General features: G+C 38.6%; 1 protein-coding gene across 2 annotated transcripts in view; it reads left to right on the forward strand.

Annotated features, from left to right (window-relative positions):
* LOC124721325 (glycylpeptide N-tetradecanoyltransferase 2-like) overlaps nt 1-14,314 on the forward strand; it is a 97,836-nt gene that overhangs the window by 37,217 nt on the left and 46,305 nt on the right. For both annotated transcript variants that reach the window (XM_047246236.1, XM_047246237.1), the window contains one exon: nt 13,723-13,839. In XM_047246236.1, the coding sequence (XP_047102192.1) occupies nt 13,723-13,839 (117 nt within the window). The remainder of the gene's footprint in view (nt 1-13,722; nt 13,840-14,314) is intronic.

Raw genomic sequence — 14,314 nt, forward strand, 5'->3', positions numbered from 1 at the left:
CCCTGTTGGCAATTCATCATGTAATTTTTCACTGTCAGAAGTGTCTTACATCTCTACGTTTAAATCTCACGTGAGTGCACAGCCTGTAGTTCAGGTCAGTGCATTAGAGTTTGAATATTTATTTCTTGCAAGTAGCTTTTGGGTGAGATTTTCTAGTAAAAAGTAACTGTTGATACATCCATTTTTAGTAGAGAAATTTCAGGCTGTAGTGAGAAGTCTGCAAAGTAGATTTTAGTATTTGTTTACTCTCCTCGTTATATTCTACGCATATTCCAAGCTCAGTAGTGCCACAGTCATGTAATTTACTCTTTTGTGGGGTCTGCTAGTACTTTGTAAGTAAATCTTGACTGCTTTGTATGTTTTGACACTGTATATCAAGTTTTTACACAGTACAATATGGATAGGGACTGTGCTTGTTGTGAATGGATGCAAGCAGAATTGGCTGCTGTCCGTAAACAGCTGGAAGATATGCAACACCTTTGGTGCAGTTCGAATTCCCTGGTGACATTGTTGTCATTGTATCTTCCGGTAAGAAACACCTGACCAGTCGTTCCTCACCTGAGTGTGTTTGGCAGACAGTGGTGCGTTTGGGTGTCACTTGGTGGAAGGTGAAAGAGTGAACAGGCCGCACAGCTGGTTCCTTACACGTTAGCAACAGGTAATAGTTGCTACTCAATGTTGATGAAACTTCTGAGTCAGTATGGGGTGCCTCTCCTGATAGGCAAGTGGCCAATTCTGTTGCCCATTTCGGGAGGGTGATTATGCTGGTTATTAGAAGCTCTAATGCTAGGCAGGTAATGGAGCCACTCAAGGAAATAGCATGCAGAATAGGAAAGAATGCCAGTTTGCAGTCAGTATGTTTGCTGAAGGGGAGGCCTCTTCCGTGACATGGAGGTGGCAACCGGCTGCAAATAGTGGCACATGTCTGCACAAAAGATGCATGGCGCTTGGGATCTGAGACTATCCTCCGATCCTGTTGGCAGATAGCTGGTTTGGTGAAGGCAACTAGCATTGCACACTGAGTGCTGGATAAGCTGTCTGCTTGTAGCATCGTATCCAGGATGAATCTTGGTTGTCTGGTTTCGAGCAGAATGGAAAGTCTAAACCAGAGGCTCAGACAACTCTGTGATGGTATTGGATCTGAATTTCTTGACCTTCAGTCTCAGTTGCAGAATTGTAGAGTTCCTCTTAATAGGTTAGATGTGCACTGTACCTAGGAAGCGACTGCTAGTGTAGCAGAGTACATGTTTTTTTTTAGGTTAAAGAAACACCCCCTTCCCCTTGAGATCAGAGATGAATTGCATACCAAAATCAAAGGTACACCAACCACAGTGTTCTCAGAGAATGCTCGTCCTCTCTGATTGGATATAGAAAAGGTTAATATGATATTAACAAACTGCAGGAGCATCTAACGAAAGGTCCAAGGACTGGTGTCATTTATTGAAGGTTATAATGCCCAAGTAGTGTTAGGAACAGAAAGTTGGTTGAAACCGGAACTGCATAGCAACAAAATCCTGAGTTGAGCTTGGAATATTTATCATAAGGAATAGGTTAGTTGCCAGTGGTGGTGGCATATTTATTCCAGTAAAGAACTCAGTAATATAGTGAGGTTATCAGGGACACTAAATGTGAATTAATTTGGGTGTAGTTAGGAGAGAACTTGCAGAATATAGTTAATAATTTTCCTGATCATACTATTGTAATTGGGGTGACTTCAACTTGCTAGGTATAGATTGAGAGAGTCCTACTATCAAAACTGGTGCCAAAGACAGGGATTTGTGTGACGTCCTTCTGAATGTCTTGCGTAAAAAATACTTTGAGCATATAGTTGGAGAACCAAGACTTTAAGGTAATATCTTAGACAACTTTGCAACACACAGGCCTGAGCTTATTGAATTGGTTAATGTAGAGGAAGGCATCAGTGATCATAAATTCATGATAGCAACTATGACTATAGGTTTTGCAAGGAATGTTAAGAACTGCAGAAAGATATTTTTGCTTAGGAAGAGTGACATAATACAAATTCCAGAGTATATGAGTAGTCAGCATCAAATATTCAGTGATGAGATGAAGATTTGGAGCACAAATGGAGGGGGGATCAAAAGCTTCGTTCAATATGTCAGAGATCGAAAAGACTCAGGGATGGAAAAGACTCACCATGATTTAATAGCTGTGTTAGAAAACTGCTCTGTAAACAGAGCTTTATCTCAAATCCAAGAGGTCAAAACCTAGCTACCAAAAAAGCTGAATTAACAAAAAATGAGCATAAAGGGAGCAATGAGAGAAGCATTCCATGACTTTGAAAATAAAATGTTGTCAACTGATCTGAGTAAAAAGCCAGAGAGATTTTCAACTTATGTAAAACCCATAAGCAGTTCGAAATCATCTTTTCATTCACTCTGAGACCTTGCTGGCATCAAAACAGAAGATGACAGATAAGGCTGGAATACATAATTCGGTCTTCAGATATTGTATCACCGCGGAAGATTTTAACACAGTCTCTCCTTTCAACCATCGTATGAATGTCGAAGTGGCAGATATAAAGATAACCAATTCAGAGTAGAAAAGCAACAATATCCACTTACTAGTGAAAAGGCATCATGACCAGATGAGATACCTATAAACTTATGCAGAACAACTTGCTCCCCTACTAGCAGCAGTTTATTGTAGTTTGCTGTGGCAATATAAGGTACCTAGTGACTGGAAAAAAGCACAGGTCATTCCCATTGTCAAGAAGGGCTGTGGAATGGCTGCATAGAACAAATAGTAGGAAATGCAGATACCAGACTGACATTATTAGGAAGAATCTTAAAGAACTGTAGCTCTTCCATGAAGAAAGCAGCATTCAAGGCTCTTGATTGATCGATTCTTGAGTGTCTTCCATCAGTATGAGATCCTTACCAGGTAGAATTGGTGTGTGTGTGTGTGTGTGTGTGTGTGTGTGTGTGTGTGTGTGTGTGTGAGAGAGAGAGAGAGAGAGAGAGAGAGAGAGAGAGAGAGAGATCCAATGAAGAGTGGAATGTTTGGTCACAGAATCATTTAGTCGGTGAAAGAGCATCACAGAAGTGCTCAACAATACAAGAGAGACATTGTGCATTACAGAGAGGTTTACTATTGAAATTTTGAGAGGGTACTTTCCAGAAAGACTGAGACAACATATTACTTCCTCCCACATACATCTCGCATAATGGACATGACAAGAAAATTAGAGCTGATACAAAGGCCTGCTGACAGCCATTCTTCCCACACTCGGTTTTTGAGTGAAATGTGTTAAGGGGGCATCAGTTAGCGGTGCCAGAAGTACCCTCCGCCAAAAAGCATGAGGAGGCTTGCAGAGTATAATGTTGATGTAGTTAAGTCACTTCAGCTACTTTTCTATGTGAGCCACCAATTCAGGTTGCTTCTGTGTCATGTTGGGAGTTGCATCGTAGGTTATATTGCATATTGTATCATCTCGATGAGAACCACACCTCATTGCCTAATTGTGAAACTTTCACGAATTCTTGGTGCTGTTGCACTGTAGTTTAATAAAAGGACAACTTGAGTTTCTGCAATTTCACTGCAATATTTTGTCAAATTAAAACTGTTTTGCTCTAACAGTATTTCTAAACTGGGAGCTTATGTGTAAATTTTGTAATTTTTGCATGTAAGTAGACCATATTCTGTCACATTCACTATACTCAAACTACTATACTCAAGCTACTTATATTTAGGAAGACTGTATGTCCAAATCTTATATCCAGACTTTTTTGTTCTGTTATTTATAGGTCATTCATAAATTTTGAGATACAAATAACTTAAAAATGGTCAACAACTTTCGTTGTTTGACTAGATGAATAATTTTCTTTCTCAAACACAGTTTCGTACACTTGAAATGTGAGTAACTTGTCATGCTCTTCCTTATGTGATTAAATTTACAAACAGTGCATTCCCAGAAATGAGAAGTAAAAATGTTGATTTTGTTTCTTATGAATTTTAAAAGCAGTAGAGACTGAACTTGAGGAGATATTAATGCTGCAGAAACCAGAAATTTGCTTTATCTCTGTTTTGTATCTTACTGAGTTTTTGCTGAAATTTATTTGTGAGTGTAAAGTAATGCATTGATGGATTTGTGTGGAAACAGCAACATTAGTATGTGAGAAATTATAAATGAGATTATTGTTAAATATTGTATAAGGTGTTACTACTAGAAATCACAGACATTATCTTTATTGTGACTCTCTCTGCAGCTGCAATGAATTTTTAAAATGATTTTGTGAGGCCTTCAGTTGATGTTTTCTTTATTTGATGTACAATTGTACAGTTTTGGTGTTACGCTATTTTCAAGTATCTAAACTGGAAGCATTATGCATTGAGTGCACTAGTATCACTCAGGAATTAAACTTAAGAACAAGTCATATCCCAAGATATACTAGGAGGATTATGGCCTAGCTAGTAGAAGATTCATTGAGGATACATAGTGCTCTATGTGTCTGGAAATATGTTTGTTCATTATTATGGGACCACAATACTTTTTGAGCTTTTGTGTGTGAGTGTGCGCGCGTGCTCGCCATTCAAGATTGTTCTCTGACACATGATTCGTTCTTACATTTAATTCATGAGTGATATAGTAATGAATTCAATGTCTAATGCTTCTGTTTTAGGTATGTGAAAATGGTGTTAGACTGAAATTGTAGAACCCTACATATAAATGAAGAAAAGTTACCTAAAGGCATCACAAAATCATTTGAAAAAAATTTCATACATTGTTTCATTTGGTAATTACTTTCCCTGCAAATTCAAGGGAAAATGTTCCATAGTGGCAAAATTTTGCAAAGTAAGCACATTTGCATCCTATCACTATTGTTCATCTGGGAAATAGTGAACACTTGTTTTACAACTCAAATGTTCTTGAACTATTAAATAGTGTGTGTTTCTTTTTATCCCTCATCCTCTCCATAGTGTTGCTCAGCATGATTCAGCTATGTTCCCATAAGTATTAGCAGTGCTGGAGAATGTGTTGCGTAAGGACTGTTTCTGTTTATGATGTTGTCTTAAAGAAGCAAACTCGGCAATGCTTCACAATTTCTAAATATGTATGGATATACATCATAATCTCCTCCTCCCCCTCTCTCTTTCCATTCCCTCCTTTCCCGTCTGTGTCCATTTCCTCCCCCGTCTCTCTGATCTTGAGCCTTGTTCATTGTTATTGCAAATTCATATTCCATTGTAGTTTTCTAATCATAAGCTGATAGTGAAGGGAGGAAACAAAACAGCACACTGTTGTGTACACAATTTTTGTTTAAAAATACATATAATGAGAGAGAATATATATGGGTAAAAATTTTTTTCTGATGGTTTAAATCCCCTGATATTGTAGTTAAAATTGACTGCAAGAAAGAAAAGAAACTAAACATTTTAACAGTAGAGCACAGCACGACATTTCCTTTTTTTTGAGTTAGTTCTAACAGAAAACCTGCACATTGCTCTTTAGAAATGTATATAGCCTATATTCATTTGAAAGTTTATTAGAATATAATGTCAAAATTTGAAGTAAATGCTGAAGTATGTTTTGAGATTTTTAGTGACAATGTTAAAGAGCCACGTTTCTTGGTATAGTAGTATAGATAATTATTACACAAAATTACTGTCCTCACTGTTTAGCACTTTTTATGTTCCCTATCACCCTTAATAATGATTTCAATAAGAATAGAGCTGTCATAAGTGCTATACCACAGAAACTAATATTAAATGTTTAACACCCGCAATATAAAGGAATCATGTGGTTTTGTTAAATGCATTGGGTAACACATCTCCCTCTTACTGACACACACACACACACACACACACACACACACACACACACACACACACACACACACACAGGTAGCATATCAGCAATGTAGGGAAAGAAAGATTGCAGATTGCTACCTACCGTAAAGAACACAAATTAAGTTGCAGACAGGCACAATTAAAATACTCACAGAAGAATGCTTTTGGCCACAGCCTTTGTAAGCAAAAGAAAGAAAGAAAACCATTCATATGCACAAGCAAGCACACCTCATGCGCACATGACCACCATCTCCAGCAGCTCGGGCTAGGCCTAGCTACTGGAGTTGACAGCTATGTCTGCACAAGGTGTGCTTTCTTGTGTGTATAAAGTGTGTGTGTTTCTCTTTTGCTGATGAAGGCTGTGGCCAAAAGCATTCTGTAAGTGTATTATGCATTCAGCTTTGCAAGAAAATCTGTTTTTGTTACATTTTACATTTCCAATCAAAACAAAACTGGTGCTCTGCAACTGTTAGGGACACAATGTTGGACAGTTTCTGCTCCTCCTTGTTGTGGGCATGGCTTGTCTCTCCGTCAGCATGTTTCTTGCAAATTGTGTCTTAAAGAAGGAAGTGGTCATAAGAACAAACTGACTTAACCACTTCTGCTGTGCTGTTTTGCTAAAATGTTGGACTCTGCATTAGACACAATTAAAAGAGAAGAATGATGGGGTTGAGTGGGGGTATGAAGCATAAAAAATAATTTCTGTGCTGAGAAAATGACTCTTAGAACTGATATACTGTCTTATTTCATCATAGGTGCCCAGGTCAGCCTAACATTCAGTTGAGAAACAGAAGTAGTCTTCTTTCTAGCAGACTAAACAGTTCAGTTGCAGCCTTTGGACCTCATTATCATCAAAGTCTGAAAGGTGAATAGCACTTATGCATTGTTTGGAAAACAGCACAATTATTGTCCCTACAAAGAGTAAATAAGTAAATGAATGTCTTTTATGCTGTGAATTACAATAAATAATATGGAAAGATGTGTCCAGCATTGTCAAAAATAAATTCAAGAAAGGTGTACAATGTAATGATGCTATAGTCAGTTACTAGGACCTGGGAACACACAGCTGAAAAGTGGTTCTGAACGTTTTTAATAACTGAAGGCAAGCCATCACACACATACATTGCAGTGCTTGAGAAGTGGATAGGGACATAAAACACTGAAATCAGTATTTAGTGGGTTATTAAAATTTTGTCTCCCCCCTCCCCCTTCCCCAGCTCCCACCCTAACTCTCTCCTGACTCCCCTCCCCCCGTATATACACATATGGAATGACCAAAACTTCTCATTACATCATAACAATATGTTTAGGAAGTTCTAGGAGAAGAGGTCCAAATTTCGGATGGTGGTCAAACTGTCATATGAAGCAAAAATGTTCATAGAGACATAGGCTTTATTTCAAATAGTTTCCAAAGTGAATATTTATAACCATTATGGAATGGTTTTATATTGTTAGTTTTTGGAGTTACTAATATATATTTGACAGTTCAAAGTAAATTTAAAAAACGTCCATCAACTTTAGTTTATTGTCATACTCTCTGGCAAATGGAAAATGTCATATTTCTTCCCTTAGTGTAGCTTCCATTTCTAAATGAAGCCAACAGTGTTCATTAGGCAACCTAGTAGTTAGTTTCATATCCAACTATCTTCTGTACATTTGTCCAAATCCCAAAATAAGGCTCTGCTTTGATTGTAGATACATTGGTGGCCAGATAATTCATAACTTACGTGAACAGGAGATGCAATGTTGGTGCACACATAAGGTAAAATATGAAGGATTTCCATCATGATAGAGGAACATTCTGTGCGGCCAGCAGAGCGTCGTCTAGTTGTTCAACTGATACATTCCCCCTCCCGCCTCCCAAGAAAAGTAATTTTATTTCCACTCATGTCTCCACAGTAAATGGACTGTGATCATATTACAGAACACACTACATCATGCACTGATATAGAAACAAACATGATAAAAAAAATTTCACTGTACTGTGTGGGTTTTCCTGTGGGCCCTGGTCATTATTGTATGTGCTACTGATTACATCCCATATAGATGTGCTTTCATCAGTAGATAGTATTAAACCAAGTATATCAGAATTGGTATTTAACTAGTGACAAAATTTAAATTGCTGAGGACTGTCTCACATGTGTAGATGTTGCACATGGTTTAGGTGAAATGGTTGAGGTTTCTACATACAATCTCACCACATGTGTTTATTCAACATGGACTTACAAAAAATCACTACACCTTAACTCACAGGGTTAAATTATGTTAATAGTGTGCTACTGTTCCCACACTTTTTGTTGAATGTTTCATCTGAGCAAAAATGTAAACTGAGCAGCCAAAATCATTCACAGTGCATGTTAAAAACTCTGGAAAAAATGTGACAACCCAGAATTTGACTTGTGACAGTGTCAATTATTTTTAAGCAGCAGTATTATTGCCATCACAGGAGTGGTAAATTTACACTATTTCTGCAGTATATTGCAGTAGTGTAAACGTGCCATTTTTAAAGATCATATATACCATGAAACAGATGTGACACTTCAGTCACTAAAGACTTTGTCATTTACAGAATATCTCTCCCTTCCTCCCTCCCTCCCTCCCTCCCTTCCTTCCTTCCTCAACTCTGCTGTATTTAAAATCCTAACAACACGCTTAAAGTTGCAATGGAGTGTGAATACAAAAGTGCAGTTGCATGGCAACAATAAGATATTGAGAGTGCAGGTTTTGATGATGTAAGAGGAGACAGGGACTCTATATAAACCTTGCACATGCAGCACTCAGACCATGTACATGAAACTCATTCTGTCCCAGAAAACATTTGGAATAAGATCTATGACAATGTAAATTTTACTTCAAATGACTGTTCATCGTTAACTGGGATATTGATTTCAATCTGTGTAGTGTATGATAATGAGGTACAGATCAGTATGTTGAGTAACAAAGAGACAGCAGGTTCAGTGATAGTATTAATCTTTGACATAATACAGTCATAATGTAATCTGTCTATTACTTTGTTCACATTTTCATCTACTTCTACATCTACATGATTACTCTGCAATTCACAATTAAGTTCCTGGCAGGGGGTTCATTGAACCATCTCCAAGCTATTTCTCTACCGTTCCACTCTCGAATGGCATGCAGGAAAATTAGCACCTAAATCTTTGTGTGGGCTCAGATTTCTCTTATTTTATCATCATCATGATTTCTCCTTATGCATATTTTTGCAATCGGAGGGAAAAGAGTTGGTGATCAAAATTTCATGAGAAGATCCTGGGAAAAAAAAGACAACTTAGTTTCAATGGTTGCCACCCCAACTCATGTACCATATGCATGGCATTCTTCCCTGTTTCATGATAATATGAATGAGGTAGCCTTCTTTGAACATCGTAGACATCCTCTGTCAGTCCCATCTGTTGCGGATTCCACACCGCACAGTAATATTTCAGAACGGGGTGGACGCTTGTGGTGTAAGCAGTCTCTTTAGTGGACCAGCTGAATTTTCTAAGAGTTCTACCAATAAGTTGCAGTATCTGGTTTGCTTTCCCCACAATATTATCTATGTGAATGTTCCAATTTAGTTATTCATATGATATATTGTGTAAGTGGAATTTGGTAAATTTCTTTTAGTACTCATGTGGATGACTTCCCACTTTCCATTATTTAGAGTCAATTTCAATTTTCATACTATACAGATATTATGTCTAAATCATTTTGCAATTTTTTTGATCGTCTGGTGACTTCACAAGATAGAAAATGACAGCATCATATGCAAACAATCTAAGACAGCTGTTCAAATTGTCTCCTGTGATGTTTATGTAGATCCGGAGCAGCAGAAGCCTATAATGCTTCCTTTGAGAATGCCAGGTATTACTTTTGTTTTACTTGATAAGTTTCTGTCAGTTACTACAAACGGTGAGCTTTCTGGCAGGAAATCAAGAATCATGTCATGCAACTGAGGTGATACTCCACAGGCACTTAGAAGTCGCTTGTGAGGAATGGTGTCAATAGCCTTTTGGAGCTCTAAAAATATGGAAACAATTTGACATTTCCTGTCGATACCACTGATTACTTTGTGGGAATAAAGAGCAGCTTCTGTTTCACAAGAATGATATTATCTGAATCTCTGAGTATTTGTCAATAAACCATTTTCTTAGAGGTAATTTGTAAGGTTCAAACACGATATATTTTCCAAAATCGTACTGTAAATCAGCATTAGTGATAAGAATTTGTAATTCAGTGGATGTCTCCAATTTCGTTTCTTGGGTATTGGTGTGACTTGTGCAACTTTCCAGTCTTCAGGTATGGGTCTTTCGACGAGCGAGGGGCTGTGCATGATTGCTAAGTATGGAGCTATCATAACAGCACGCTCTGAAAGGAACCTGACGTCTATACAATCTGGACTGGAGGTCTTGCTTTTGTTGAGTGATTTAAGCTGCTTTGCTACATCTAAGATGTCTACTTCTAAGTTACTCATGTTGGCACTTGTTCCAGATTTGAATTCTGGATTATTTACTTGGCCTTCTTTGGTGAAGGAGTTGCTGAAAACTGTGTTCAGTAATTCTGCATTAGTGGCACTGTCATCATTCGTTTCGTCTTGCCAATGGTGTACTTAACGTACAACCTGAATCTCCTTGGGTTTTGTGCCAGATTTCAAGACAACTCGCATTGAAGTTCATGCTAAATTTAGAGCTTCTGTAAAACTTAGACAGTCTTGGGATTTTGCATTCTCTTAAATTTGTCATGCCATTTTTATTGCTTCTGCAACTGTGTTCTGCCTTGTTCTGTGTACCATGGAGAATTAGTACCATCGCTTATTAATTTATTTGGTATATCTACCCCAATTGCTGTTGATACCATTTCTTTAAATTCAAACCCCATCTGGTCTAAAATTACTCAGTCAGATTGGAAGGAGAGGAGGAGACTGCCTCTTAGGAAGGCGTCAAGCAAATTTTTATGTGCTTCTTTTAAATACATGTACTGTATTTTTATTTTTGGTAGATTTGGATGTTGCAGTATCCAGTCTTGCTACAACAGCCTTGTGTTCACTAATCCCTGTATCCGTCATCATGCTCGCTATATGCTCAAGATTATTTGTTGGTAATAGGTCAAAATTGTTTTCACAACCATTTACACTTCAAGTAGTCTCCTGATCTAAGTGTTCAAAATAATTTTCTGAGAAAGCATTCAGTACAATTTAGGATGACATTTTATGCCTATCGCCAGCTTTAAATGTGTATTTTTGCCAACATATTGAATGTAAATTGAATTGGTCACCAACTATAATTGTGTGAGTGGGGTACCTATTTGAAATAACCCAAGTTTTCTTTGAACTGCTTGGCAGCTGTATCATAGTTAGGGAGCTAATTAATAATGTATTCCAATTGGCAAGTATAACCTCTGCCCATACTAACTCACAGAAACTATCTGCTTCAGTTCCATTACAAGGTAAACTACTTCTGAGAACAATAAATGTTCCACCACCAACTGTATTTAATCTGTCCTTTCTGAACACTGTTAGGTCATTTGTAAAAATTTCAGCTGAACTTATTTTTGGCTTTAGCCAACTTTCTGTGTGTATAAGAATTCTATCTTTGTTTTCTGTTGGCATGTGGAGTTCTGGTTCTTTTCCAACACAGCTACAATATTTTACAACTACAATACTGACTGTTGCTAAGTGTACCTTCGTGTGTTTGCCCTGCACGCTTTTATACTGATGCCCTTTCTGTAGTTCCTGGGACCCTATAACCTAAAAAAAAAAAAAAAAAAAAAAAAAAAAAAAAACACCAATTCGCCTCCTCCACTGTCTGTGTAGCTACATCCTGTGTGTAGTGGGCCTGTGACCTATTAAGCAGAACCCAGAAACCAGTCACCCAATGGCTCAATTCGAGGAATCTACAGCCAACAGTCGCACAACCACCAGAGCCTCTAATTCAGGACCCTCCACTCGGCTCTATTCGAAAGGACCACAGTTGGTACTGTTGACGATGCTACATGTGGTGAGCCCAGTTGGTACTGTTGACGATGCTACAGATGGTGAGCCCCTTCTTCTTCTCAGGAGAAAGACTGGCAGGTTTTATCACATCAGCTAGCTACCAGAAACCGGAATCTCTTCTGATACAAAGCAACATGCATCATTGGTACCAACATGAGCCACTACCTGCAGATGGCTGCACCATGCTCTTCACAGCGTCTGGAAGCATCCTATTCATATATGGAAAGACTCCTCCTGGTTTGCACACAGAGTGCACACTGGATTCCTTCTCCTCCTTGGCAGCCATATCCCTAAGAGGCCCCATTAATGCACCTAACATTGGAACTCCCAGCTACCAGTAAACCTGTCGTGCGTGAATGCCGAGACCTTGTGGGCCAAGAGGCTTTTCGTAGAACAGAGTGAGCAACCAATCTATCTCAGGGACATCAGCAGCAACAGATAGCACCCAAAACCTGTTCCTCCGAAGAACGGGGGAGGGGCCCTCCGATCAGCCACTCAGAAAGTCTGTCGATGCCTTCCACATCTTGGAATGAACTCCCACTTGACCATACGTGAGGGGTCAACCTCAGTAGACAGTAGCCAAAGTGGCCACAGTAGTGGACTGACCGTGCAACACATGGGATTTGCTGAATGCTCCTCGAATCTTCAAATCTGGCCCTCCACAGTGATGCCCAGTGGCAGCAGCTTCAAGCTGTGTGACTGAAGCCAACACCTCCTGGAGCTGTGAGTGAAGGGTCACCAACTCAGTTCACATCCAAACACAGCTGTCACAGTTATTATTAATACTGAAAACAGCAGAAACAAACATGTACAAAATTAATGAGCGATGTGCTGTTGTAGTAACAAAAGTGTGAGGCCTGTAGCTACTGCAATGGCTGTTCAAACACAAAACAAATGCCTGGCACAATGCAAACAGTGATAATATGTACTGCACAGTAAATAAAATCCAAAACTGTGCCTGATAAATAAACAGATAAACATGACATTAATGACTTTAAGCTAAAGAGCACAGACGGAATTTAAAAATAAGTTGCTTCTTATGAGAAGCTTGTCAAACATCACAGATGAAAACAGTGTCTTGTAATGTGGCTGCTGCAGTAACAAAAGCTAGCACTCGACTAAGGCCTGTAGCTGCCATCCATATTAGTTGGGGCATTTATGTGTATGGCCATGGCTTGGTATTCTCTAGCTTAAGAACTGTATCCTTTCTGGAAACAAACGTGAGAGGTGTGCTGCAGATATGGTAATACCTTCGCCACACAATATAGTGATGTTAAAGTGCTTAGAGACATGCTGCTTCCATTGTTCTACATTTTTGATTTGTAAAAGACCCAAAGGATGCCCTTATGAATGTGTGTATACTGTGTTTGCATAACAGCTTCTCAAGTCATGTTTTCATAAACACAGACATCATCACGAGAGACACAGTCAAATACTAACTTGAAATTTTTATCTATATTTGTAACTTTCCAGTAAATTATATACTTGGAGAGTAGAAAGAGTAGAACTGGACTAAAATTCATTTTGAATTTCTGCTGTTTTGATGTGGAATATAGATCACAGAGGGTTAACAATTAAATACTCAATATAATTGGGAGGAGCTGGATTGAAATTCTAACTTTCACTTATGTAGGTTTCCTGTAAATTTTCAAAATCACTGTGTGGCTAATTACATCCCTTCCTGCAAGCCTGCTGTTCATAATTGATCACCTGTTTGCTGACAGAAACCTCGTCCACCACTCGAGCAAAAGACAAACCACTTCCTCCTATTAATTGAATAATTATACTAAATTAATAAAATGATTATTATTATGTGATTTCTGTTTATTCAGATTTTAGTGCCTTGTCATAAAGGAGTAACTATTTTCTCTTTTTGGGTGTTGCAAATTCTTGTTCTTACACGTATCTTTTCTTCGCAGGGCGCTACAACCTCCTGGGTGGAAAAGAGAGTGGCACTGTGGTGTCCGTGTAATTAAGAGCAATCGTTTAGTAGGTTTTATAAGTGCAATTCCTGCTATGCTGAGGCTATATAATGAGTAAGTTGTATTAACGTATTCTAAAAATTATTATTAACATTTTAGTGAGAATGAACATTTTTGAAACTTACTGGCAGATTAAAACTTTGTGCCGGAACGAGATTTGAACTCGGGACCTTTGGCTTTCGCAGGCAAGTGCTGTACCAACCGAGCTACCCAAGCATGACTCACAACCTGCCCTCACATCTTCAATTCTACCAGTACCTCGTCTCATACCTTCCAAACTTCAAAGAAGCTCTTCTCCGAACCAGAAGAGCTGTGAAGTTTGGAAGGTAGGAGATGAGGTACTGGCAGAACTGAAGCTGTGAGGGCGGGTCATGAGTCGTGCTTGGGTTGCTCGGTTGGTAGAGCACTTGCCCGCGAAAGGCAAAGATTCTGAGTTCGGGTCTCTGTACAGTACACAGTTTTAATCTGCCAGAAAGTTTCACATCAGTGCACACTCTGCTGCAGAGCGAAAATCTCATTCGGGATGAAA

Source organism: Schistocerca piceifrons, chromosome X (assembly GCF_021461385.2).
Source record: "Schistocerca piceifrons isolate TAMUIC-IGC-003096 chromosome X, iqSchPice1.1, whole genome shotgun sequence".
Taxonomy (NCBI): Eukaryota; Metazoa; Arthropoda; class Insecta; order Orthoptera; family Acrididae; genus Schistocerca; species Schistocerca piceifrons.